The sequence below is a fragment of the Panulirus ornatus genome, chromosome 36 (assembly GCF_036320965.1).
Source record: "Panulirus ornatus isolate Po-2019 chromosome 36, ASM3632096v1, whole genome shotgun sequence".
NCBI lineage: Eukaryota > Metazoa > Arthropoda > Malacostraca > Decapoda > Palinuridae > Panulirus > Panulirus ornatus.
This window is the reverse complement of record NC_092259.1, coordinates 3,589,802-3,617,787: the sequence shown is the minus strand read 5'-3', so window position 1 is coordinate 3,617,787 and position 27,986 is coordinate 3,589,802. Positions and strand designations below refer to the sequence as shown.

Sequence of the window (27,986 nt, the reverse complement as noted above, 5' to 3'; positions counted from 1 at the left end):
AGCACGAAATGCCATGCGTCCAATCGGCAACGACTTTAAATGAACTAGAATTTCCAGTTCAGACTAAAAGGAACTGGGTACAGATTGCTTAACATTTTAATAGTTTTCCATGGACAAACATTACATTGTGGCAAAATATGAGAAAAATAGATTTAACTATGTGTAACGTGCACAAAGTGTCACAAAAAATGCGTTGAAACTAAAACTTTTTTTTACTTTTCATTCTGTATCCAGGGATTAAAATGTACTTGAACACTGCTATATATGAATATTTCAATAATCACCCCTTTATGGTTTGTTTTTTGTTGCACTTTGTTTGGTGCATTCATTGTGTTGCCACTGTCACTATAGTTTAGTTGAGGTACTCATACACATTTACTGTTTTCTATAAATAATACAAATACCCATTTTCTCTTACACTACAGTTTACAGCCAATATCATAACTGGACATTTTTGTTGGTTCTTCTACTCAATTGAAAATTGCTTAGAAATATCTTATTATATTTTCGTAGCCCTCTATGAGAATATATACGTTGTCCCTTTTAAATTACAAGGGGCCGCATAGTGTGATGTTTGTACTCAACTCCACCATGTTTGTTTGCGTTGTGTGTGTGTACTCTTATGGGCCTTACAATTATTGAAAAAATTTCCAATTCCTCGGAAAGTGCCGTTTGCCATGCAATGTAACAAACGTGGCTCGGTTATGTGTTAATTGTGGCGTATGTATGTCAAGTTATACAGTGATTACCCGAGACTAGAGCTGTGAAAATAGCCCTGAAATGGTAAGTTTTGGAAAGCGTTCATGTACCAGCAAACCTATGCTATTACAAAATTGGGCATCAGGATCAACATGAGATGATTAACTGGTGATCATGTGGCAAGATGCTGAGGCCATGGGAGTGTACGTGTGTGTGAATAAGTGCTTAATGGATATCAAACAGTGTATCAGTGGAAACATGGATTGTATTGATAAGTGAAGGATGGGCATGAAGCTGAAAGGATATACAAGCTGTCCCTCTCCATTTAAATTCCTGTGATTAGTCGATTTATTGGTCAATAGTGAAATGATTGTTAACAAGTCGTAACACTTTGTATAGAGCGTCCAGACCTCAAGTATCACGTAGGGAGAAGGTAAAGGTATCATGTTCTGGCACCCACCATGTGTGTATGTAGTTAGCAAAATCCTCCGGCAAAATCTTACTGTTGAAGTACCACAGATGTAAATTTATCCGTGGACTTCTTACACGTAGTAAAATCTAACTTATACAGGTGCTCTGTATAATGGAGCACTTGCGTCCATACCCGAAAAGAAATGAGATAGCCATATACTTCAAGGAAAATGTGTGTTTTTTTTTTTGTTAATGTAGATGTGGATGAAAATTCCAGAAATCAGCATACTTGGAAATCTCAATAAGTATCCAGTACCATTTCCTGTTACACCATCTGCCACAGAACATAAACATGCAGGTAGCAAAGTGACCCTTGGCCACTGGTGGCTTTGCTGCCTAACCTTCCCTCATGCAGTCACTCAACATGATGCTTACCATCTCCCCACATTAACGTTGATATATCTGTTCTACAAATCTCAGCTGCTTTGCAAAGTTTGATGAAGGTTTTCATAGGTTCTGATTTATTTTATTTCGTCTTTCCACCAACTTTTACATTGATTAATCCCACATATTCATAGATTTACAGACCCTCACTGTGTTTTATTTTATATGGTAGAATAAGACATTATGCTCAAAGTCAATCTCTCCAGTTCTTTTTGTGTTATTCAGTTATACATTTCAGAACAAAATGACTCAGATTATAAAGCTAGTTTTGATGCAGAGTGAAACTGATAATATAGCCATTATATAATTTTTAAAGCAGTAATGGTTGGGATTATGAAGATTAGGGATAATGTGGGGTTTTAAAAAACTTTAAAAGTGCAACATAGAAATATCATCAGAACCTATGCACACCTCTTTGAGCTTTTCCTAGCAGCTGAGATATACCATCATTTTTTGCCTTAGGCTAAATATACTATACACACACTATAGTTAAGCACCTTGCTAACTCTCCAGAGATGTTATGAAACAGACAACATACTGAGAGGCTGTTCATATTATTGCCCACTGTCCTTATAAGTAGGCATTCTACTAGGTCCCAGAAATTGACCACACCAAAGAGATAATATTTGAAGATTTTGGGAAGTAAAATTCTTCAACAATTTAACCCAGGCGCTGTGCCAGACCGTTATTTACCAGTCCTAATATCCACTCTACACTCTGTGTGTGGTATGTTTACAGATATTCTACAAAGATACACAAAAAACCTAAAGTAAGAGACCTCAGTGTATTGAAACTCGGCTTTCTAATTGTTCTTCTGAACCCCACCAGACTAATTTTGGGTTCTGATGGAAATTTCTGTGAATATCTGTTACATCTTAAATTTAGTTCAGTAAGATAAGAACTCATTGGACAAAGTTTGCAATGTAACAAAATTGTCTTTTAGTTCCTGAACTTGGTCTGTGATGCTGAGCATCAGGAGAACACAAGATAGCCTGTTGAGCCTGTTGCACCTCATCTCACTGCACTATATGTTTATATAACTAACATACAATGTTGCCTCTGCATATGTACCTGTACCGGTAGTTTATCACTGATTTAGAAAAGTCAAGTGGTACATTACTATTTTTTGATACGACAAAGATAAGTTGACATTTCAAGACGAAACAGGACGTATCTGGTTCATTCTGCACTAGACCAAGTTAAACGTTAGCTGGGTTAAACATGAACAAACTTCATGCCTGTGTTTTCATGCAAAATTGCAGTGTTCCTTTTTGTTGGAAAGGCCTGTTATTTGCATCAAATCTTGGCAGATAAAAGTGCTATAAGTGCTACATGTGTTAAGAGGCCCAGAAAATACCTCATCATTACTGAAAAGTTGAAAATGATGGTGCTCTGCAAATGTAGAGAGAGTAGGTTGCACTTCATGCATGCCTCATATTTGACCAAGAGGTGATTCAGGGAACCCAGGAGCTGTCTCCTTCTGTTCAGAGCAGTCTGTATTACTTCCTGAACACCTCTAGCCGTGGAGGGGGGTGGCCTATCAGAGCAATTATTATTGAAGAATAGGGTAAGTCTCCATTACACTTGTTAATATTTCATCAATTAATGTTACATGGAAAAATTTGGGGAGGGACCACTTTCTCCCAGTTAGTCTTTAAGAATGGGGACTTACTGTATCTCCGTTTTCCACAGTTGTATTTAAGAATTAACTGGAACTTACAACTCAACCTGAGGAAAAATAGTGTACTTATGCGTAGCCTCCTTTAAGTCATGCTGTGTTGCAGTCAGGTTTATAAGGTATGCCAGGTGTACCATTATGCACATAGTATCTCATGAAGTGTGTGGTATTCCTGGGAGTGTTTTTATCACTAGCAACCTTGATTCTTATTGGTTTTCATAATTTCACAGCTTTAACATATTACTACATAATGAGAGGGCTAAGATCTTGTACAAGTCTGAAATTTTCTTATGGACTAACTATTGTGAAGGAAAAAAATTAGGTTTAAGCATCAGGTAACAATTTGTGGGATGCCATCGCATTCAGTTATGGCTATATGTATATCATTTTTAGGCAAAGGTGATGATCCAAGAATTACGATTGTAAACACCCCAGCTGCAGAGCAGATATTAAAAAATCAGGACGTATATTTACTTGCTGCCGTAAATGGGTTAATACAGTTAAAAGCCTGTATTTGTTATTACAATGTATAATATGAATAGTGTAAATTTCTTTTTTTATTAGCACTTAAAGCGAATATAAAGCCTGATGATGTACATGTAGTTTTTCTGTTTATGCTATTGATTTTTAACTCATTGAAAAAAGTGCTGTAATCGAAAGAAATTATGTAAATAAAGTAGTTAGAATTGTGACCCACCAGTCTAAAGGGTCTGGGTCTAGGGAATGGATATGGGATAGGAGAGAAAGAATACTTAACATGTATTCCCTGTATATCGTAGAAGGCAACTAAAAGGGGAGGGAGAACAGGGCCGGAAATCCTCCCTTCCCGTTTTATTTTTTTTACTTTTCCAAAAAAGGAACAAAGAAAGGTGCCAAGTGAGGATATTCCCTCTAAGGCTAAGTCCTCTGTTCTTAATGCTACCTTGCTAATGTGGGAAATGGTGAATATGTATGAAGAAAAGTATTATTTTTTGGTTGCAACTAAGTTGGGGTTGTAGGGAGTGGAGCCTTATATGGGACTGGTTTAGGTTGTTTATTTAGACTGTTTAAAACAGCTTGATGAAGTAGTTTCCATTTTAGTTCCACCTCTTTATTGCTCTATTGACTTTGGATTATAGATACTTTACTAACCAATTTGACAAGCAAACACTGATGGATTAGATGCGAAGATTGTTGTCATAAAATTTCAGTTGAACTTTGGTGGTCTCTTTATGGAGCTGGGCATTTTCTTACATTTAGTAGCGTTGATTTAAAGAAATAAAGTTTGATTTGGAGTATGTCTTTTTTTTTTGACATAATAAGGTGAATCATGGCAGGGGTTATGGAATTAGCAAAATCTTGTGGTTGGAAAAGTAAAAGTCAGTGAAACATGCCTAGGAATCATCAAAATTCTTGAAAAACCTCTTCCCCTAGCTGCTGCTATTACTTTATTTTGGATGTTACCATGTCAAAATATAGCCAGTTACTAAAATCATTGTTTGCTCTGTGAAGCTACATGATGTATACATATACTGTAAGTGCACTAATCTATCTCTATGTATAAGCAAATCTAGGGCTATGAAGATCAAGAAAATGAGTGTTCGATTTACACAAAAACTGCTGAAACAGTTGTAGAATTCAACAGAACATTTGAAAGCTTCAGCTAACATCCTGGTAGTACCCCAGAATAACCTTAAAGATGACCAGCTTCATGGAATCACATAACTTATGTAACCTAGGCAACATGGTTTCTTGGTGGGAAGACCATACCCGTCTGTGTTGTTTGGTTGCTGTAATAGAATTGTAAGAGGTGTTGGAGAACAAAGAAACTGGTGATGTGTTATGCATAGACTTTACAAAAGCCTTTGATAAACAGAACATTGTGTTTAAGCTTATAAAATGAGTAAGGTGAGAATAGCCTGAAAAATTGGAAGACGGAGATACAACTTTTTGGCTAATTGATTTTAACATGAAAGTCTTTAAAACCAGTGCCTCCATGGTAAAAAGCTCATTTCCACAAGGAACTATATTTGCACCCATACTGTATCACATTCTCAATCTTATTGACACAGTTATGAGCTCCACTTTCATATCATCCTTTGAAGATGATACCAGAATACATACAGAAATTTCACTGTGAAAAGACACTGAGAGATTACAGAAAGATAAATACTAAATTTTCTGGTGAGCCTCTCAAAAATATCTTGCTTTTTACAGGTGAAAAGATCCAACTACTCTGTTATAGGGTTACTGAAGAAATGGATATTGAATAGAAACAGACAATATCTCTTGCAAGAACATTGTGCAAGACCTTGCTGTAGTAACAGTTAACTCTCAAAAAAAGGCAGGCTGGATTTAGACATGAGTAGACATCTTTTGCTGCCTACACTGATGCTGTTGAAGATGTGGATATGATGTAAGACTCTGAGGTATCTTGGAAAAAGCTTTGATGTCACCCAGGACTTTTTAAATTTAGATTCCTTTATAGTAGGAAGTATTTTGACAAGACTATACTATCAAATGATACAGCTTTGCCAAAGGTGGCTTTTCACTTGTGGTGTAACCTTGAGCAGGCAGAGTCTGGTGACACCCTCAATACATAACATCATAATATCACAATTTACATTTGGAAGACTCTGAAAAGCATGGTTTCCACTTACATCAAGAAAATAGATCCCTCTTGCAATGACAGGCTTGGGAGACAAGAATATTACCATTACAATCAAAAAGTGCAAAAAGGCACAGTTTTTTGAGAAAACACAGTAACACATTGCCTGGAGCCCCCAGGAAAACGATGGGCTCTACAATGGAGATATTTAGGAGATATTTTACAAAATGTACCAGACCACCCAGGCTGTAGGGCATGGCCCCTTAGTAGCTTGATGGACTAGTAGATAAATATAACAAGTTTGGACTTACCTTGGGATGTTAGGGTAGAACAAACCTCTGATTTAAGTATAAACATTTTGTGAGCCTGGTCATTGTCAAAGCTGTTGGGGTACCTTACAAGATAAGACATGAAACTATCGTAAATTACATTATAGTTGCAAAAAGGTACAAATTATTTATAGAAATTGACAAACTAGTTAGGAACATTTGTGCTACATTCATATTCATACTATGGGGAAACCTCTCTCAGAATGCCAAGGGAGTATATAAAATTTGTGAGTACAGAACTCCAAACATACAACAAATGTATAATGTACAGTGTAGAAAACTGTACGAGAAAAATTAGAATCAGAAAGATGCTTCCTCTAAAGGAGTTGAAAAGTTGCATACCTTCTGTGGAAACCATAGTTCACCCTGCAAAGAAAAAACTTTCAGATGAACTGACTGTCATAGACTATAAACTCAAAACATTGTACAAGACCCAGGAAAAGAAGAATGAGCCATTAGAGCGAGAGGGAATACCAAGATTATTTTATTTTTTGCAAAAATCAAATCGACAGTCACATGCTCCATTTGCCTACTAAGAACAGAAGAGGGCACCCACATGGATGATTGCCAGTAGTAGAGTGAGATACTAGTAAACTGTAAAGCAAAATTAATCAGTTTATTGAGCAAAAAATCACCCTAAAGATATTCAACCCAACAACATCCTCCAAAACAACAAAACAGTACCTCAGTGTTACACACAGCAGATCTCACCTCCTTCCTGCAGGACTTTGAGAGGGCCATTGAGAGCATGGCTACACACATATCCTGGCAACAACTGCTTGAACTGTCTTTATAAAGAAGTACAAAAGACCTTGGAAGCTAGCACCAAACAGCTTTTGGACAGTAAGTCTAGAGTCTGACATCATCGTTGAGAGTTTGAAATTTACGTCATCCCACTCTAGAAAGAGATGTAAGAGTCTCAAAATCTGCCAACCTGTAGTTATTGAAATTTATGAGAGGGTGATTGGATGCACATTGACTGGCTTTATGGAATTGAATAATCAGCTTAACCCGGGACATTAAGGTGGGAAGATCTTGCCACCTTCATTTGCTTCACCATTTATAGGACTGAGTTTTTTACTGTTAAGACATTGAGGATGGCATAGTGTACAATTATATTTTATGATCCATTACTTTAAAAGATCTATATCCTCTCCCAGATTTTCCAGTTATTCCCAACTTGCACATTGCATGTGTTGGAGCACTGTGGTCACATTTATCAAATACTTTTGCAAATTTTTTGTAAATCATGTTACCATTTCATGTATTCTTCAGAGCTCTAGATAGAAGTGAGATCTTCCAGCCCTGAAACCTTGTTGTCTTGAATTATTTAGATTGTTTAGTTCCATAATTGTAGTCAGTCAGTGTGACTCTCAGGACTCTTAAAGATTTCAGTGATATGCATTGGTAGTGCTATAGGTTGATAGTTCTTTGGCATTGCTTTGCTTCCACCTTTGCAGAATAGGGAGATATGTCAATTTCAAATTATATGCATAAGAATATAAGTAAATACCAGTATGTGTAAATGATATGTAACCATAGATAGTAGTAAGTGTCATTTAAATGAATGTGGGTCATGAGGTATATAACACCCCATACACACTGTCTTCACCTGGGGAATTGTGCATCATCTTGAGGCTCTATCATGGCCATATAAGCCGTGTTAGCTCACTTGTTTCTACCTCTACTATACATTTACATGTCTTTCACACCCAGATAGTGATAAGATATTATTGACTTTGTGTTTTAGGCTGTTCCCTGGTTCTTCCTTCACCCCTTCCTTGCGCTCTCTCCAGCACCCCTCACTGGCATCTGTATGTGTTGACTTTAGGACTATACTCTGGCCATATAAGATATTAGCTCACTTCTTGTACATATCCTATTCATTTATATGTTGGTTTTTTTTTTCGTCTTATAATGGGAAACAAAAATTGATTTTTTTTTTTTGTCCAAATTGTTATCAACATTTTGCATTACACCATGTAACCTTTCTTCTAAGGGTTACATGGTCAGTGCACAACAGCCTTAGTAGTTGAATGCATTGTGAGTAGATGACTGCCATGTTAGTACTGCTTGCATACAGTAGATATTAATACATTACTGCAGCAACAACATTAGTTATTTTGGCTACCACCACAGTGTTACCAATGGTTGTCATTGCTGCAATAACATTATTGCTGGCAGCTATTATTATGGTTGTCATAGCAGTACCAGTATTGTGTGACTCATGTTGCTATTGTAATGATATTGATGGTGGCTATTATGACTTTATAATTGATAGCAGTTATAACTGCCAGAACTATTGCTGTGGTAGTTATTATGGCTGTAGTGATGTAAACATTGTATGAAAAAAATATCTTTGCAGTGTTTATGATGGCTAGAGGGAAGTAAATTGCAAAAAATGGATATCAGTAATATTTTGATAATGACCATTATAGGTATGTCATAATTGAGAGATAATGTAGATGCCACATAAGTTATCAGTGAGAAACATAAAGCTTCAGTAGGAAAATTTTTTAATGGCTCAGAAGCGTGAAAGTGCACCTAGTTGCTATATACCTGGCATCTGTTATAAACCTGGAAGCTTCTACCCCCACAGCCTGGGCCCAGCCCAGGCTGTTGGATTGGATTATGTCATTGGTTGACCAAGCTGTTGATAGTTGCATCCCTCAGGCCCACTGAGCCTCCACAACCTGGCTGGTCTGTTAGCACATTGTCATTACTTATCCTGGGCACTCTCTAATGTGGATCCCATGGTGCTTCTGATGATTGCAGGCAAGATGCTCAACTGTCTCTGAAATTTTAAGTAATTTTATGCGCTATGATAAGTAATTGGTACCATATCAAATGAGTTTTTGATATCTTTGGTAATAAATTTGAAAAAAAATAGATGATTAGAAGATAGCAAAACACCTCATTAAACCTTAATTATATTTTGGTTTTCTCATTTAATTGAAGTGGAACCATCTACACTCTTAACAGAATCAGTGATAACTACACCTAATCAAGGTTAGGTTTAAGTTACTTGAAAACAGTGGATACCTAGCAGGGTATTTAGTGTTGGGTTGGTATGGATTTCCAGGTTTTGAAGAAAGGCCCAACTTATCCTTCTGAGGGCAGAATTAGTGAATTTCCCATCCCCTCCTGTCTAAAAATTGACCTGATTATCTTTTATTCTTGGATGAGTCAGTAGTGTCTGATATTGTACTTATTTGATGTTATTTCCATTGCTGTAAATAATGGTCTGCTCTGCTATGTGCAGGTTATGTTTCTGGAAATATTTGTGAATAGCAGATGTTTACAGCCAGCTTAATGGTTTTTCCATACTAGTTTGCTGTTTCCCATGTTAGCAAGGAAGTGCCAGGAACAATCGAAGAAATAGCCTCGTTTGCTCTCATCCATTTTTTAGCTGTCACCAAAACCATTGACCTGTATCCAAAACTAGGCCCCTCAGACCTTTTCATGGTTTCACTTGCTATGGTTCTTTCCCTTGACTGCTTGTTCGCCCTCTCTATATTGTATTACTTGAGTTGTTTTGCCCTCTTTCTCCTCACACCATCTTTCATGGTAAGGCCCCTTTTACTTGAAGCATTTTTACTCCATTCTTTCACCTCCTCTTAGGTTCTACCTCTTTGTTTCCCCCTTTTCCTTGTTTCCTCCACTTTTAACAAGTATACCTTCATAGTCATCCTCTCCTTACTTGTCCTCTTCAGGCATCCAAACCTTCAGCTCTATCACATATATTCTTACAAGCACACTGCTCTTCTTCCTTATAATTTCTTATTTGACCAACCTTCCTCACACCACATATTGTCCTCAGACGTTTAATTTCCAACACATTCACCGTCTTCTGTACTATGTTATCAAGGGCCCACACCTTTCATCCATAAAACACTAGTGTGACTACTATTCCATTAGAATTCCCATCTTTGCCCTCACAAAGAGTGACCTCTCTTTCCATACACTCCTCAGTTCACTGAGGAACTTTACCCCACTACCCACCTTATGGCTCGCTTCAGCTCTCATGGCTTCATTTGCTACCATGTTCCCTTTCAAGTATGTAAAGCACTGTACTCCCTCAAGTTGTCTCAATTCAGAATCATGCTTCAAATAACCTGTCTCTCTCCATTGCAAAACTTAACAACTTTGCCTCTATTCACATTTACTCACAACTTTCCCCTTTCACTCAGTCTTCCAAACTCAGAAACCAGCATCTGCAGTTTATCTATTGAATATGCCACTGGTGCTGTGCCATCAGCAAACAGTAGCTGACTGAGCTCCCAGGGCCCCCACTTCTGACAGACTGCAGACCTAAGCTCTCAGGGCCCTCGCTTCCAACAGACTGTATACCTGCCTGTCTCTAAAGGCCCTTGCATTCATTCACTCACCACCCCATCAAAAAACAGATTAAACAGCCTTGGTGACATCACACACCCGTATTGCAGATTCAATTTCATCTGGAGCCATTCATCACCCTCTCTTCCTACTCACACACATGCCATATTCTCTTGATAAAAACTCCATACTGCCCAGTGTGTCTTTTCCCACACCATGTATTCAAACACCTCCACATAGTACCTAAATCCATTTTATCATTTGCCACATACAAATCCTTTTGTTTTCCCAAGTATTTCTTACACAAATTCTTCAGACGCATGATCCACACATCCTTTACCACTCCTGAATTCTTAATGTTCATAGCCAGTCTAATGCTCTGTACATGCCATCATCCTATCAGTCACCACTCTTCCATACAACTTAACAAGCATGTTCAACTATCTCCTATCTCAGTAATTTGAACCTTTATTTTTGTCCCTCTTGCCCTTTATACAAAGGAACTGTACAGGCATTTTGCCAATCCTCAAGTACTGCATTAAATGGGAATGGCTGAAATATCTAAGGCTTTACTACCTGGAACACAGATAGGAGAGGTATATCATCATTCATGCCTGGAAAATCCTAGAAGTTTTGGTTCCCAACATACATTCCAAAATAACATCCTACTGGCATGACAGGCATGGAAGACTGTAGAATACATCTGAAATCCAAAGGTGCAGTATGCACAAGAAGAGAGAACATCTTAAATATCAAGGGCCCAAGACTCTTCAACACCATGCCTCCTGTCATCTAAAACAGAATGGGATCCACAGTAGAGAAGTAAGAGTGCACTGGCCAAGTACTTACAAAGTGTACCAGACTAGTTTAGGCTGTCTTCCTACAACTTGATCAGTGACACAACCTATTAGCCTGAGGCCAGACTGGGCGATTGTGGGTGGAGGCCCCAAAGGACTTCCCCCACCAGGATCCTAACATACAATGAAAAGCTTAAACAACCAATCAACAACACAATCAAACCCTTTCTTCAGTAGGAAGAGATAAACATGCTCTCTCCTCTCGCCCCTTTTAGTTGCCTTCTACGACTTACAGGGAACATGAAGGAAGTATTCTTCCTCCCCTGTCTCCAGGGATGGTTTATGTATTTGCGGTCTCCTCAAAATGATCTGACACCATATGAAATAGGTCTTTCATATGTGAGGCTTCCTTGCCAAGCAGATTGTATTACTTGTGTATGGCAGGATTATTGTATGTCTGTCAGCATGGTATAGTCTTGGAAGTCAGGTGACAAGATTTGCCCCTTTACTTACTCCATACTATTTGCAGTGGAGGGATACAGTTTTTGCTTGCCAGCCATGTCAATGTCCCTCAATGAAAAGCTGGATTTGGTTGATGTAGGGAGACCAGGAAAGTGACTGATAACCGGAATGGGATAGGTTTTTCAGAACCTCACCTCTGATGAGGCTCTATCATCAGGAGTCCACCTCATCAAAGAGCTTCTCTTTTCATAGGAATCCGTCAATTCCTTGTTACTAGGAGTAGTGCAGCCGTGAAGCTGCAGTAGCTGGAAAGGGGTCCTAGGCAGTTTTAATTAAATATATATATATATATATATATATATATATATATATATATATATATATATATAAAATTTCTTTTTTTCTTTCGTACTATTTGCCATTTCCCGCGTTAGCGAGGTAGCGTTAGGAACAGAGGACTGGGCCTTTGAGGCAATATCCTCACCTGGCCCCCTTCTCTGTTCCTTCTTTTGGAAATTTGAAAAAAAACGAGAGGGGAGGATTTCCAGCCACCTGCTCCCTCCCCTTTTAGTCGCCCTCTACGACACGCAGGGAATATGTGGGAAGTATTCTTTCTCCCCTATCCCCAGGGACAAATATATATATATATATATATATATATATATATATATATATATATATATATATATATATATATATATATATATATATTTGGTTTGGACATATGGAGAAAGCAAGTGATGAGAGGTTGACAAAGAGGATGTACGTATGTGTCTGAAATGGAGGGGACAAGGATGGGAGATGGAGTGAACCAAATTAGGCTTGAACATGCTGGAGGGTGAAAGCCATGCATGGTATAGAGTGAAATGGAGTGACATGGTGTACAGGGGTTGATGCACTGTCAGTAGACTGAATCATAGCATATGAAGCAGCAGGGGGAAACCATGGAAAGGCCAGTGCAGCCTTTTTGTGGATAGAGGACTATGGTTTTGTTACATTACACACACTAGTTAGGGAATGGATGTGAGTGATTAAGGCCTTTTTTTTGTCTGTTCCTGGCACTGTCTTGCTAATGAAGAAAATGGCAAATAAATATGAAAGAAAGATATATATACTTTTACCTCTGGATAGAAATCCTTATGAGGCTCCTGCCATGCTTAGGAAGCCTGCCACTTACTTTTCCTGGGACCATAAATCATTAAGTGTAGCGGTGATGATGTGTGTCATAGTTTGGAGAGTGCACGAGTGTTAAGTAGAAAGTGGTTGGTATATTTGTTTTGGTACTTGTATTAGGGGCATGAAGAGTATTGGGATGATGTTTGCAGTATATACAGGAATATATGACATATTTGTCTAAGGATTGTTGCTTTTGATGGGTGTCTGTTTGGTGGAGCAGAGTTTAGACCAACTTGGGAAAGTGGTTGTTTTGTGCTTGACAGGACATTTCATTGTTTATGTATTTTGTCAGTATGGGTGTAGAAGGATATGAGTAAAGGTTGCTGAAATGAGGCAGGGGTAAACTTTTTATTTCTACTTGGGGTTTGGTAGTTTGTTATAGAGTGGTTTGGATGGGAGGGGTCTACTGCTTTTGCATAGAATAGAATTGAGTGTCGAGCATGTTGAGGTGAAATTATATTGGGAAGATCTTTGTTTCATTGTGTTGAGTGTTTGTGGTTGTGTGGCAGCCAGTGATTTTTCTGATTCCGAGGTTTGGTGAGGTTTGCAGTTTTGTTATATTTCCTTTTAAGAAGGCGGAATTTGGCAGATGAGGCATAGTTTAGTGCGAAGGGAATGAATTGTTTGGAGATGATTTTAAAGAATTCTTTTTCATGTCCAAATTTAATGCTTAGCAGTGTTTAGAGCACATTTATGTAGTTTTATGTTGCTTTAGTGGTGGTGTTATTGGTGTGGGAAGTGAATTTCACGTGTCATATGTGATGCCTAGATTGGTTGACATTTTGTTCAGTGGGAGTGATTGTCCATTCAAGGTGAGTGGAGGGTATAAAGCAGGGTTTGTGTCTGTATAAGGTTAAAAGAGTGATTGAAGACTGTTCTGGGTGAGCCAATTGCATAGCATTATGCTGCATGTTTCTTGCTGCTACTTTGGTGTCATGGTGTTTTGATGTGTGTCCTTATGAATGTTTTTCTTTGGCGTAGGTAATGGGATGTCATTGTAGGAAATGATTGAAGAGGGTTTGAAAAAGAGCTGCTCCAAAGATGACTCCACTGGAGAGTTTGAGTGTTTTAGAGATGAAGCTATTTTTACTGACTGTTACCATAGCTCCCATTTATGAATTTTCCAACTACTTTTTTTTTCTTTTTGTTAAGGAGGGTGTTTGGGGACAGTGTTGAAAGCTTTTTATGTCTTTTACCACTAGCACTGCGTGGAATGGGTGTTAAGGTTGCTTGAAGCCTTATGTTGTGTGAGGTCCCAGTTTAGCATGCTGGTACAGTGTTTGGGTATGAAACCATGTTGTATGGGTAAGAGTAGGGTGTTTTGTTTGATTCTGTTATGGATCAGTTTTTCACATAATTTGGGTGCTGAGGACAGAAATGATACAGGATGGTAGAAGGAGGGAGAGTTGGTTGGTTTGTAGTGTTTTAGGATTGGTATTATGCTGACAAGTTTTCAGATGTTAGAGATTTAGAAATTTTGTTGTATTGCCTGAGTGGTTCGTATGAGAATTTGATAAGTTGTCAGGCCCTGTAGCTGAGAGTTACCTAAGGCTTTAATTGTATTGATTGTATCTGTGACAATGAAGGGTGTGTGGGTAGTTGTTTCTGAATGGATTCTGTTAAGATTTATTATGACTCTTCTGTTCAGGGGTTAGTTTAGTTTTGTGGCTAACTTTTGAGTGGTGTCTCATGAGTGTGTTTGTGTATTCTTTGGGAAAAGAGATGTTGTTGGAATAGGCCAGCAGTGCTCCATGAGTTGGGTCTTGATTAGTGTGGTAAGTGTGGATCTTCTTCAAAGTGCTAAGAGTTGGCTACTCTGAGTTTTGTGGTTCATTGTGTTGAGGAAGGAGTGCCAGTTTTCAGTTTTTTCATTATTAGGTTAGTGATGGTGTTATTTAGTTTAGATTTACTCTCTGATTTCTGCTTGTGGTGAGTGCTTTAGCCTGGCTGGTTTCTTTGTTTTATGAGATATGTAACTTGTGGGGAGAAGTTTGGGATATATTTATTTTTATGTCCTTTTGGTAAGTGCTTTTTTTTTTTTTTTTGTCTTGATTGAAGATGTTGATGAAGTGAGAGACAGCATGAGTTAAGGATGGGAAGTCATCCATACTGAAGTTTTGAAGCTTTGTTTCCATGTACTGCACTTTGTGAAAGCTAGCCAGTCTACTTACCTGTGGTTTGTGAAAGTCTTTCTTTTTGATTGTTGTGTGGATTGGTTGGGCCTGATGGAGTGTTATCAGGAGGGATAGATGGTCAGTGGACAGTTTAGGTAGCATGCTTCAAGTGGTGCGATTGTGTAGGGCTGAGTGAGAAGGTGATGGTGAGGTTGGCTGGTAGAGGTGGTGAGTTGGGGGAGTCTGGTTGGCTGGTTGTTTAGGTTGAGGATATTGAGAGGATGCAGATGGATTATGGCTTAAAAGATCTTAGGTGTGAGTGCTGAGTCAAGTGGGATAGTTTTGCATTTGGGGAGTTTATTTAGAGGGGCATGTGAAGGTGGGAGGTATGGTGTTGATAATGTTTTGTAATTAATTCTGTGAAGTTTTATTTTTAAGCTGTTCTTATAGTTTCTGAGCTGTCTGGTAGTGCCATTGGTAATGGAGAATGGTATGGTTCAGTGGGCAGGTATTATGAGGCCTACTTGCCCTTGTTGTCTTTCTTTTCTTACTGTTGTGTAGTTGTTGAAAGGTGGGAGGAAGGAGTTGGATGTAAGTCTCATTTTGTGATGAGGGTTGTGTGGATGCTATGTTCTTGGAGTTGGTTGAATATTTCTGTGTGTTTGTTTCTGATGCAATAGGCAATGAGTGCAGGATGTTTAGTTTGTCACTAGAGTTCTATGGAATAACAGGGTTGTTTGTGAAGAATGAGACTGAGCACTTTGTATTGTTATATGTTGGATATATGTGTTTGTGGTGAGGGTTTTTTGGGAGATACTATCTTGAGGAGTTGCTGCATGTCTAATTCTCTGAGTAGTCTTTTATGGATAATATTTAAATGCAGTGGAGGTGGAACTACTGAGTGCAGTTAGAGCACCTGATGGAGTAGTACCTCTTAGTGATTGGTGTTTGGCACTGTGGGCAGAGGTACATGCTGCTAGTTTAGGGTTAATGTTAATGTCACTGAATTGCAATAATAGTTGTGAGATGATGACTTATGCATCATCAGACAGTAGTGAAATTATTTATGTGAAAGTGTAAATTGTTTGGGTATGACCGGTATGACCCATGGTCTGGCACAATAGCCAGGGACAGCTTGAGACTGTACTGTCCAGGGTAATGGTAAGTTGTCCCCTTTGGGTTTAGTCCCTTTCTGTTTGAAAGATTTCCATGTAGTTAGAGTGCAGACCATCTTCAATCCAAGACAGTTGGGCATACCCAGTCACAGGTCTTCCCCCCTGCATTGTGCCCACAGGGAGATACAGACCGCACACCATATTCCTTGTGTCATAGAAGGCAATTAAAGGGGGTGGGAGTAGAGAGGGCTGAAAATCCTCCCTTCAACATTTAAAGGACAGAACAGTAGAAGGAGCCAAGCAGTGAGTGCTCAGCCTCCCTGAAGGATCAGGCTTGGGTGTGTGGATGTCACCAAGATGAGAAGAAAGGAGAGATAGGTAGTATGTTTGAGGAAAGGATCTTGGATGTTCTAGCTTTTGAGTAAAGCAATGCTCAAGGATAAAGGGGAAGAAGGGTTTAGAAATGTCTTAGGAGTAAAGTCAGAGGTTGGTTTAAGGGTAAGAACTAAAGAAGGGGTTGTGCTACTGCTGAAGTAGTTGTGGGAGAGTGTGAAAGATTGTTAGGAAGTGAGCTCCAGACTGTTGTGAGTAAAACTGAAAGTGGATTGTGAAAGATTTGCGATTATTAGTGCTGATGCACCTGGCCTTGAGTAGGAAGATCATGAGAGGCAAGTGTTTTAGAAGCAGCTGAATGAATGTGTCAGCAGTTTAGATGCAGGAGATTGGATATAAATGATGAGTGATTTAAATGCGAATGTGAAGCTGTTGAGGGTATGCTTGGGGCATGGAGTGTTTCATCATTGTGAATGGAAATGATGAACATCTTGTGAAGTTATGTGCTGAAAAAGGGCCGGTGACTGGGAAAACTTGGTTTAAAAAGAGGGACATACAGATATTTATGTATGCGAGTAGAAAAGAGGATCATTGGGCATTACTGGCTTATTCTAACTGATATATGAGAAGAGAGACTTTCTGATGTGATTGTGCCAAGAGGGGTAGCTGGTGGGATGTTATCATTCATTATCTTGTGAAGGCAAGGGTGAATCAGGGTAGATTGAGGAAAATTCTGTGGGGCTTGTCTGTAGATAGTGTTTGTGGTGTTGGTGCATTATATTTAAATGACAGCTGGAAGATGGATGTATGGATGTGCAAAGATATGGCCATTGTTCATCTTTTCCTTTTGTTTCACAAAGGTGGGAGATGCATTTGTAATAGATGAAATGGGTACCTGGCTCAGGCTATGTATATATGTGTGCATATGAGTGGATGGGCAGTTCTTTGTCTGTTTCCTGGTGCTACCTCGCTGATGCAGGAAACGGCGATCAAGTATAAAATTCATCATTATTATTATTATTATTATATGCAATCGCTGTTTCCTGCATCAGTGAGGTAGCGCCAGGAAACAGATGAAGAATGGCCCATCCACTCATCTACACATGTATGTACATAAATGCCCATATACGCACACATACATATACATATTAACATATACATACACATATATAGACATATACATATATACACATGTATATATTCATACATGCTTGCCTTCATCCATTCCTGTCGCTATCCCACCCCCACAGGAAACAGCATCGCTACTCCCCGCTTCAGTGAGGCAGCACCAAGAAAACAGACAAAAAAAGGCCACATTTGTTCACACTCGCTCTAGCTGTCATGTGTAATGCACTGAAACCACAGCTCCCTGTCCACATCCAGGCCCCACAGACGTTTTCATGGTTTACCCCAGATGCTTCACAAGCCCTGGTTCAATCCATTGACAACACATCAACTCTGGTATACCACTTTGTTCCAATTCACTCTATTCCTTGCACACCTCTCACCCCTTTGTATGTTCAGGCCCCGATCGCTCAAAATCTTTTTCACTCCATCCTTCCAGCTCCAGTTCCGTCTCTTGCTACTCCTTGTTCCCTTCACCTCTGACATATATATCCTCTTTGTCAATTTCAACACACCCTCTTCTGCTCTCTCAACCACCCACTGTTTATTTCCACACATCTCTTTTACCGTTTCATTATTTACTTGATCAAACCACCTCACACTACCTATTGTCCCTAGACGTTTCATCTCCAATGCATCCACTTTACTCCATACAACCCTATCCATAGCCCATGCCTCGCAACCATATAATATTGTTGGAACTACTATTCCTTCAAACATACCCATTTTTCCTCTTTGAGGTAAGGTTCTCTCCTTCCTTACATTCCTATCACTCTTAGAACCTTTGCCCCCTCCCCCACCCGATGACTCGCTTCTGCCTCCATGGTTCCATTCACTGCTAAGTCCACTCCCAGAGATCTAAAACACTTCACTTCCTCCAATTTTTCTCCATTCTAACTTACATCCCAATTAACTTGTTCCTCAACCCTACTGAACCTAATCACCTCGCTCATATTCATTTACTCTCAACTTTCTCCTTTCACACACTTTTCAAACTGAAGCCCCAACTTTTGGAGTTTCTTACTCGAATCATCCACCAGAGCTGTATTATTGGCAAACGACAACTAATTTACTTCCCAGGCCCTCTCATCCCAAGTGGATTGCATACTTGCCCCTCTCCAGAACTCTAGCATTTACCTCCCAAACCACCCCATCCATAAACAAATTAAACAACCTTGGGGACATCACACACCCCTACGGCAGACTGACCTTCAATGGGAACCAATCACTCTCCTCTCTTTCTACTTGTACACATGCCTTACATCCTTTGTAAAAACTTTTCACTGCTTCTCGCGGCTTACCTTCCACAGCATATATCAAGACCTTCCACAAGGCATCTCTATCATTTCTATCATATTCCCTCTCCAGATCCATAAATGCTACATACAAATTCATGTTTTTCAAAGTATTTCTCTTACACATTCTTCTGAATCCACTTTGTTCTTCCCCAATCTGATGCTCTGTACATGCATTCACCCTCTTAATTAATACCCTCCCATATAATTTTCCAGGAATACTCAACAAACTTATGCTTCTGTAGTTTGAAAACTCAACTTTATCCCCTTTGTCTTTGTACATTGGCATTATGCATGCCTTGTTTAGGGTCTCAGATGCCTATGCCATTTCAGCAGACATAAAGAAAAAAAGATTAGAGTGGTGTATTAAATGGTTGAGGAGCTGATGTGCTGTGATGAAGTGATTGATGGTATACGAAGCACTTAAGGTGGAGTCTGGTGGACCTAGCTGTAAACAGTAATGTCTGTACATAGTAAGTGATAGCCAGAGATTGGATATAGGCTATTGAGGCTGTTGCTCATATGTCTCTGATGTCATCATGCAGAAGTGGGAAGGGCAGATTTTCATTGGTAGTATTTATCAAATCAATGAAGCTATGGCAAAAATATTATTGACTATTTTGCTTATGTACTTATAATGGGAAACACAATCCTTGTCCTGAAGAATCCAGTTTCATTGATAAGAGAGGGGAATGCTCTGCAACAAATTGACATAAAAGCCAAAGACATACTTTTGGTAGTAAATGAAATGATGATAAATAAAATGGGAGTTCCTGATAAGTTTTATCCGAGAACAATGAAAGATGCAAAAAAATGAAAGTAAACCCCTTGACTGCCCTTTTCGATGAGTCACTTGGTATGGGAAAAGTTCCAGATGAATGGAAGTTTGCCAATGTAACACCAATACTAAAAAAAGGTAACAAGTCACCACCTGGAAATTATTGCCTGTTTGCTTAAATTCTGTATTTGGAAAACTTATGGAAACCATCATTTATGATAGAATTGTAATCCATTCAGAGAGTCATCATTTGATGAATGATTATCAGCATAGTTTTCACTGAAATCGCTCATGTCTGACAAATTTGCTTGATTTCTTTTATGATAGAATCAACATGCATAACGAAAGTAAAGCAGTTGATATTATCGATGTAGGTTTTCAAAAAGCTTTTGATAAGGTTCTGCATCAAATGTTACCTGCATGAATTAAGTCACTGGTATTGATGGGGTTTTACTTAAGTGGAGTGGAAATTGATTGACTGGCCATAAACAAAGAATTGTGATAAATGGCCAAGTCTGAGAATGGTTAAGTGTAAGAAGTGGAGTGCCACAAGGTTTAGCCTTATGATTGGTTTTCTTATAATGATACTGATAATGGACTGCATTGTAAGATATCATAATCTGCTGGTATTACAAAGCTGGGAAATAAATCTACAAATGAATTTGAACATGTACAGCTTCAAACAGAAGTGGACAAATTGATGGACTGGGCTCATAGGTGGCAAATGAATTCTGATATTGGTAAGTGCAAAGTTTTACATATTGGTGATAAAAATGAAAAGGCAGGCTACAGTATGAAGTTTGTTGAAATGCAAAAGGTAAATGAAGAAAAAGTCTTGGGTTTGATAAATCTCTGGTGACCCAGAACCAAGTAAGTAATGCACAAAAGCAGTGAAAAGAGTGTAGAAAATTCTTGGATTCATAGGTAGGGCCTTTGAATTTACAGTGCATTGATTTGTCCACATCTTGATTATTGTAATCAGTTTTGGTCACCCTACCTTAAAAAGACATAGGAAGAATGGAGACAGTACAATCTTGAGCTACTAAGTTGATTCCTGAACTGAGAAATCAGTCCTGAGAGCAGATTGAATGACTTAAATCTAATTAGATTAGACAAGCAAAGGTTAAGAGGTAATCTAATACAAGTATTCAAAATTATGAAAGGCATATGTAATCTTGAGCTATCAGGTTACTTAAGACTAGATAATTCCGATTTTACTCAAAATGGATACAGACTCATGGGCAAATGTTTTACCGTAAATGAAGTGAAGTATCTTTTTTCATCAGGATTGTTATTATATGGAATGATTTGCTAGTTTGAGTGGTTGAAAGCAGTTCTATAGACACTTGTGAGAACAGACTTGAAAATTCTTTGCTTCAAGTCTACGACTTACATTTAGTTACAACTACAATTTGCAGGTTATTTTTATTGAAGTGTCTCTGTACCATTTAACTTTTACCAAACTATTCTGTGAGTTTCTGATATCTTCCACCATCACAAACAGCATCAAAAGGACACAATGATTTGTTGCTGTTTGAAGTCTTATATATTCCTTTGTACTATTATTTTTGTTTTAATTTATTATTATTATTATTATTATTTGTATTATTATTATTATTATTATTATTATTATTATTATTATTATTATTGATTAATTAATTAATTAATGATACAGCAACATTAAGGGAAAACTGCATTTGTTCCTATTTTTCACTACATATTTCATGTATTTTCTCTTTTCAGATAAACAGCATGTGAAGTTAGGCGTTGGAAAGATGCAGAAGTCAGCACCTAGGAATGTATGGGGTATTTGTCTTGTGATGGTATTGCTGTAAAGCTTATAATGTCCTGTTTTAAATACCATCTTCTTGAGAGTATACCTGAAGATTTAAATATACTGATTTGTTATAAGTATATCTGTTTAGGAATGATGCTCAGGTTTACAGAAATTGTTTCAAACTAATAGTAGTATATGAGTATGGTATATTGCTGTATGGTGAAACTGATTAGATTATTGTATGGTTGATGGTAATTTGACCTACATTTGTAAGGTTCTTGAAGGATAGAAGGTTATGTATATTTTTATCTTTTTGTCAGTAAGATTATTGTAATGATTAAGTGTTTAATGAAGAAGTGTTGCATGGAAGGTTTGTGAGTAAAATCATTGGAAAGTTAAAAAATGGAAAAGAAAAGGCAGTTAAGGAGTGGAAAGGCATGAGCAAGGGAAAGATAAAGAAGTTCTCGTGTAGTGTTCTGCACTTTCCTGTAAAATGAGTAAGAGCAGAGAAAGCAAGATGGATTCTCGATCCCTGGAGAAGCGCCTTTCGGCAGTGAGAGAGACATCAGATGACATACAGTCCCTTTCACGGTGGTGCCTTCAACACAAAAACCACCACCATTCCATCATCCAGGCATGGTCTCGTGCAGTCCGCAAAGGTGAGTGCTTTTATTTATATGTGGGATGAGAGCAAGGTGAGATAAGGCTGAACAGAGGTAAAATGAATTGGGAGTTGCTCAAGTTGATGGATGTATGCTACTGTTCTGTGAGCTGGATCAGGGGAGAACTTACATTGTTTAATAATGGGTTGAGGATGAAGATGCTGAAAGTAAATATAAGAAACAGCAAGACCCTAGATTTTGAGCGATGGGCTGCTAGAGTAATGTCAACTTAGGTGGTAAAGAAGTGAAAGTTAAAGAAGGAAAATCAGAGGTAGAGTGAAAGATTTGCTGCATGGAAGGAATATAAATGTTGCCGGTATGTGGAGATTGCTTAAAGGAGGACACTGTGATACTTGGATATCAAACTCTTGTTAGGCCAGGGTAAGTGAAAAATGAGAGCAGAACTTATGGAATATACAGAACTTGGAATAAGAAGGATTGGGTAAAGAATGAAGATGTTAGAAGGCTGTTTGGTGTGAAAACAGTTATTAGAAAGGTACATGGATGAAAGTCTTTTAAGATGGCATGACCTTGTAGAACATATGGTAGATGATAAGTTAGTGAAAAAGATTTAAAGCATTGTAGTTGAGGTTATAAGGAGAAGAGGTTGACCTTACAAGAGTTAGATAGATTTTGTGTAAAGATTTAGAAAGGCCAGCGATATTTCAAATTTGAGAGGACTTATTTGTGATATGGTGGAACGGAAGTTACTGTTAGTATGGAAGTTTATGATTCATACAGTGATCATGGTTTAAGGATGTTAATTGCAGGTCAGCCTAATTTTTGGCTCTATTTCCCAGAATGTCATCAGGATTTTTTTTTATGTGCCAAGATATATTTTTTGAACTTTAGTGTATGATTAACGGCATCATGTAATCATTTTGGATTTTTATCAACTTTGGCAGTATTGTGTATTTTATTGACCCTTAGCATGTAAGCAGAAAGATCAAGCATTTGGACATAAATCCAGATGGACATAAATGATGGCTTATAGCTAAACTCTCTTGGACTTTGATCAAACCTGCTTGGATTATACTTTTGGTAATATTACACAACAGGGGCACTCATGTTACTTCAGCATAGCTCTTCCTATTTATTGTCATTATTACTATTATCTCCATGAACTTCTTTTTTCTTTGATTCTTTCTGTAATAGTGTCATTAATGTTCTTATTGGTTTTATTGCTGTTGTTTGTTTTGATTGTATTCTCCACTAATTTGATTTTAACATCAAAAGGTATCTTGATGAATGATATCTCTTGCAGCAAAGGTACCTCATCGGCTGACCTTGTTTTATGTATGTAATGATGTTGTACAAAATGCCCGGCGTAAGAAGATCTTAGACATAGTGCAGCACTTTGCCACAGCCATCAAAGAAGCTGCTCCTTTAGTCAGGTGAGTTGCTTTATAGAATACAGTGTATCTGGAGAGTTTTTTAGGTGTTTTATTATTGTTAGGCAAGCTATGTCCATTCCAACTCTTTAAGTCACACAAAACGTATATATTTTACATTTACTGCACAATTAAAATTTCTTCTTTTTTCTTTTATGAACTTTTATATAAACGCATTATAAATCAGTGACTTATCCCCTCCATTATTTGTTTTACCATAATTTTTCCTGAATTATTATTCCTCCATGATATTAAAGCTTTTCCCATTTTGATGAATTTATACAATGCAAAGTTTCCTCTTAGATTTTTCATGGTATTGTAAAATTTTATCCATGTGAATGAAGAGGGCTAAGAATTAACATGTTTATAAGTTCATAATAAATTCAACAGAGATGAAAAGATCCGTCCCAAAATTAGACGGATTTTCAATATCTGGGAGGAGAGAGGGATTTATGATGCCAAGTTCATCTCAGATGTGACTGAAATAGTGGAAAATGTTGGAACAGTTAATGCCTCAGAAAATGAGATTGTTCTCTCCAGTTTTCAGGTAATGTAAAGCCAGTATTGATTGATGTTGATTTGAGTTAAATATTCTTTTGATAATGGTCTATTTTGATTGACATACTAATGCTTGATTAACATCAGCCTAAATGACTGAGTTGAGTGAAACATGATATTTTAAGGTGGTGTGTGCATGTAGAAAGAATGCAAGCTCGGGAGTTTTCAAGGAGAGTGTATGATGGTACGAGAAAAAGGGTTGGTGTGAGAGAAAGACTGTCTGTGACATGGGGAAATAGAGTGGAAGAGTACTGGAGGGAGAGATGTGGTGGAGGAATGTGTAAAGGTGTATGTGAGGGAGGCATGTAAGGACAGAAATAAGTGGAGACACTTTAGCTTACCCACCCCTTTGATGGGAGTTCATGGAGGGAATGAGGGTCAGAGATATAGGTAAAATTGATATAGGTATGTTTACTCTTACTGGAATATTGATTATTGGAAAAGCATACTGCAGGATAAACAGACAGACAGGTAGACATGATGACATGAGGATCAGTGATGTAATGGTAAACCCAGTCAAAACTGTGTAATACTGACATTAAGATATATACAAACCTATTTTTAAGATTTGTAAGATTGGAATTCATTATTATTCTGAAATTTTAACATTTAACATATAAAGATGTACATAAAAGGTTCTGGGAGCGTTGAAGAATGTGTGGAAGGCGAGAACTTTATCTCGGGGAGCAAAAATGGATATGTTTGAAGGAATAGTGGTTCCAACAATGATATATGGTTGTGAGGCATGGGCTATGGATAGGGTTGTATTGAGGAGGGTGAATGTGTTGGAAATGAAATGTTTGAGGACAGTATGTGGTGTAAGGTAGTTTGATCGAGTAAGTAATGAAAGGGTAAGAGAGATGTGTGGTAATAAAGAGAGTGTGGTTGAGAGAGCATAAGAGGGCATGTTGAAATGGTTTGGACACATGGAGAGAATGAGTGAGGAAAGATTGACAAAGAGGATATATGTGTCAGAGGTGGAGGGAGGAAGAAGAAGCGGGAGACCAAATTGGAGGTGGTAGGATGTAGTGAAAATGATTTTGATTGATCGGGGCCTGAACATACTGGAGGGTGAAAGGCGTGCAAGGAATAGAGTGAATTGGAACGATGTGGTATACCGGGGTCGACATGCTGTCATTGGATTGAACAAGGGCATGTGAAGTGTCTGGGGTAAACCATGGAAAGTTGTGTGGGGCCTGGATGTGGAAAGGTAGTTGTGGTTTCAGTGCATTACACATGACAGCTAGAGACTGAGTGTGAATGAATGTGGCCTTTTTTTTTTTGACTGTTCCTGGCACTACCTCGCTGGGGGGAATGCTATTTCGTGTGTGGTGGGGTGGCAATGGGAATGGATGAAGGCAGCAAGTATGAATATGTACATTTGTATGTATGTATATGTCTGTGTATATGTATATGGTGAAATGTGTATATGTGCGTGTGTGGGGGTTTGTGTATATACATGTGTATGTGGTGGGTTGGGCCATTTGTCATTTGTTACCTTACGCTACCTTGCTAACGCAGGAGACGGTGGTTAAGTGTAATGGATAAAGAAAATGAAAATAAAATGTTTAATGAATATTAATTTTTACAAAATAGGATATGTATAGCATGGTAGTTCATATCTACCTTTATCAAGGTTCAGTGATGTAGAGAATGTGACATTATTTTCATATGTGATGCAGATCATGATGGGATTGCTTACATGTTTGAAGAACGACATTTCATTCAGTAAAGCTGATTAAACTATATTCAGATTACTAGTTAGTTCAGGAAGAAGGTCAAGGCAGATGATATATAAATGAAGGAAGTGAAGACATCTGAAGATAACAGATTTAAGTATCTCTTAGGGATGAATGAAGATACAGGGTATGTCAGTTAGCTAAAATCCCATTCGTATGTTATGTTTTAGCTTCTTTATGTAGTAAAGTTGCAGTCTCCAGATGTTTCTGTGGATAATTTCATATTTCTATAGAAGTTATTGAATATTTTTTTTTTCCTAAAGAAGGAACAGAGAAAGGGGCCAGGTGAGGATACTCCCTCAAAGGCCTAGTCTTCTGTTCTTAACGCTACCTTGCTAACGCGGGAAATGGCAAATAGTATGAAAGAAAAAGGAGAATGTACTAGACTGTAGTTAGCAAAACCAGAGAGAAAAAAAATTATTTAATGCGATGGTATGGGCTATACCTTCTGTATATTTAGATCATGGTTTTATTTTGTAACTGCTCAGCATAACACCATTGTTGATCTTAGAGTCACTTCCTGATTTCAGATTGTAGCCAGTTTGAAAACCAGGAAAGGTACTGTCACATCTTGAAATTTTTAAATAAAATGAGTTTTATGCATATAAGTGTGTGGGTGCATAGATGTGCACAGCTGTTAATGGCTGTTACAGGAAAGCTCTATGAAAATTGCTGGTTTGATTTTTTTTTTTTACCATATTTCTTTATCTGCAGCCTGTACACCTAGTAGAAGGGATTAGAGGAGTAGTTGCTCTAGAGAAGACAACAGAATCTTTGTTAACAGATCTGAAGAACCAAGATTTCTCTTTGACTGACGAGGAGATCAATCAGCTAAGGCAAACTGTCAAAGGCGAGTATAAAGCTGTTTTTGCTTAGTAGGCTGTTGCATTTAAGTTTTTGTAAAGTATCATGTGGTGTCAGAAGGAAACATACCCACCTATTATTCCCTTACATCTTAAGATTACTTTGTGGATACTTTACGGATTTTACTGATTATCTTCACTTGTACTGCAGACCATCCCGTGACAAGCATTTACGGCATGTCTTCGCCTGCTTCAGGTGTGCTCTGCCCAAAAAATATTGGTGATTTAATGGTAGTAAGAATTTTTGTTGCATATGCAATGAGTTTATCATGAAGATTGAGTATGCACTAAGATTGTGTGTTATTAAGGATTTGATGTGATGTCACTGGATTGAGCCAGGGTGTGTGACATGACTTAGAATGAACCATGGAAAAGTATGTGCACCCTGGTTGTGGATACGGGGCTATGGTTTTGGTACATTGCACATGAAAGCTAGGAATTGGATGTGAGCGAATGTGTCCTTTCTTCATGTGTTCCTTGCAGTACTACCTTGCAAAGATGGGAAATGGCAGTAAAGTATGAAAAGAAATAAGAATTTGACTCTTACATATGAATCTGTTTAATGTGAAAATGCTCCAAGCATGAGGAAGGACAGAATGGAACAGCAAATTCTGCATTCTTTCTATAATTGTGCTTTTATAGTCTTCATGTGCATTGTAACAGAGGCATTGATGTGGATTTTTTTTTGGTGATGGATAAAGTAATGTTTTGTTTTTGCTTGTCATATTTGAAGGTGGGTAAATGGAAAGGACCCAGAGGAAGTGACATGCTGTAAGTGCTTGGGAGTGGATATGGCAGTGGATAGAATCATATGAACCAGGTCATATGGAGAGGTTATCAAGGTTTGGATATGGTTAGCAGATTTTGTAGGTACACCAGGTATGTTATTCATTAAAGCAAGACAGGCTTTATGGAGATTAACTATTTGTATGTATATTTCTGATGGTACCATGTCAAGGTTGGAATGGTAATTGGGCAAAGAAAAAGTATTTTATGGTTAGTCAGGCTTTATAATGTTTGTATGGCCCAATGGAGGGGGGGAGAGGAATGCTATTTCATGTGTGGTGGGGTGTTGACGGGAATGGAAGAAGGCAGCAAGTATGAATATGTATATGTGTATATATGTATATGTCTGTGTATGTTTATGTATGTATACGTTTAAATGTATATGTATGTATGAGTGTATTTGGGCTTTTATGTATATATATGTGTATGTGGGTGGTTAGGCCATTCTTCATCTGTTTCCTTGTGCTACCTTGCTGACATGGGAAACAGCTGTTAATTATGATAATATAATAGTAAAAGAATAAACATACAC

General features: G+C 38.0%; 2 protein-coding genes across 4 annotated transcripts in view; one reads left to right on the top strand and one right to left on the bottom strand.

Moving 5' to 3' along the window:
- Positions 1 to 513: 513 nt before the first annotated feature.
- LOC139760260 (uncharacterized) overlaps positions 514 to 27,986 on the top strand; it is a 53,482-nt gene continuing 26,009 nt past the window's right edge. The window contains exons 1-5 of one of the 3 annotated variants that reach the window (XM_071683198.1): positions 514 to 783; positions 21,422 to 22,114; positions 23,382 to 23,511; positions 23,899 to 24,055; positions 26,520 to 26,655. In XM_071683198.1, the coding sequence (XP_071539299.1) occupies positions 21,949 to 22,114; positions 23,382 to 23,511; positions 23,899 to 24,055; positions 26,520 to 26,655 (589 nt within the window). In that variant the 5' untranslated portion in view covers positions 514 to 783; positions 21,422 to 21,948. Of the gene's footprint in view, positions 784 to 863; positions 1,133 to 2,935; positions 3,122 to 21,421; positions 22,115 to 23,381; positions 23,512 to 23,898; positions 24,056 to 26,519; positions 26,656 to 27,986 lie in introns of those variants that run through there. The other 2 variants (XM_071683196.1, XM_071683197.1) reach the window with 2 other exon arrangements.
- The window catches only part of LOC139760261 (uncharacterized), a 79,509-nt gene continuing 59,944 nt past the window's right edge, over positions 8,422 to 27,986 (bottom strand). Inside the window, exon 4 of the mRNA XM_071683199.1 lies at positions 8,422 to 8,942. Coding sequence (XP_071539300.1) covers positions 8,868 to 8,942 — 75 coding nt within the window. The 3' untranslated portion in view covers positions 8,422 to 8,867. The remainder of the gene's footprint in view (positions 8,943 to 27,986) is intronic.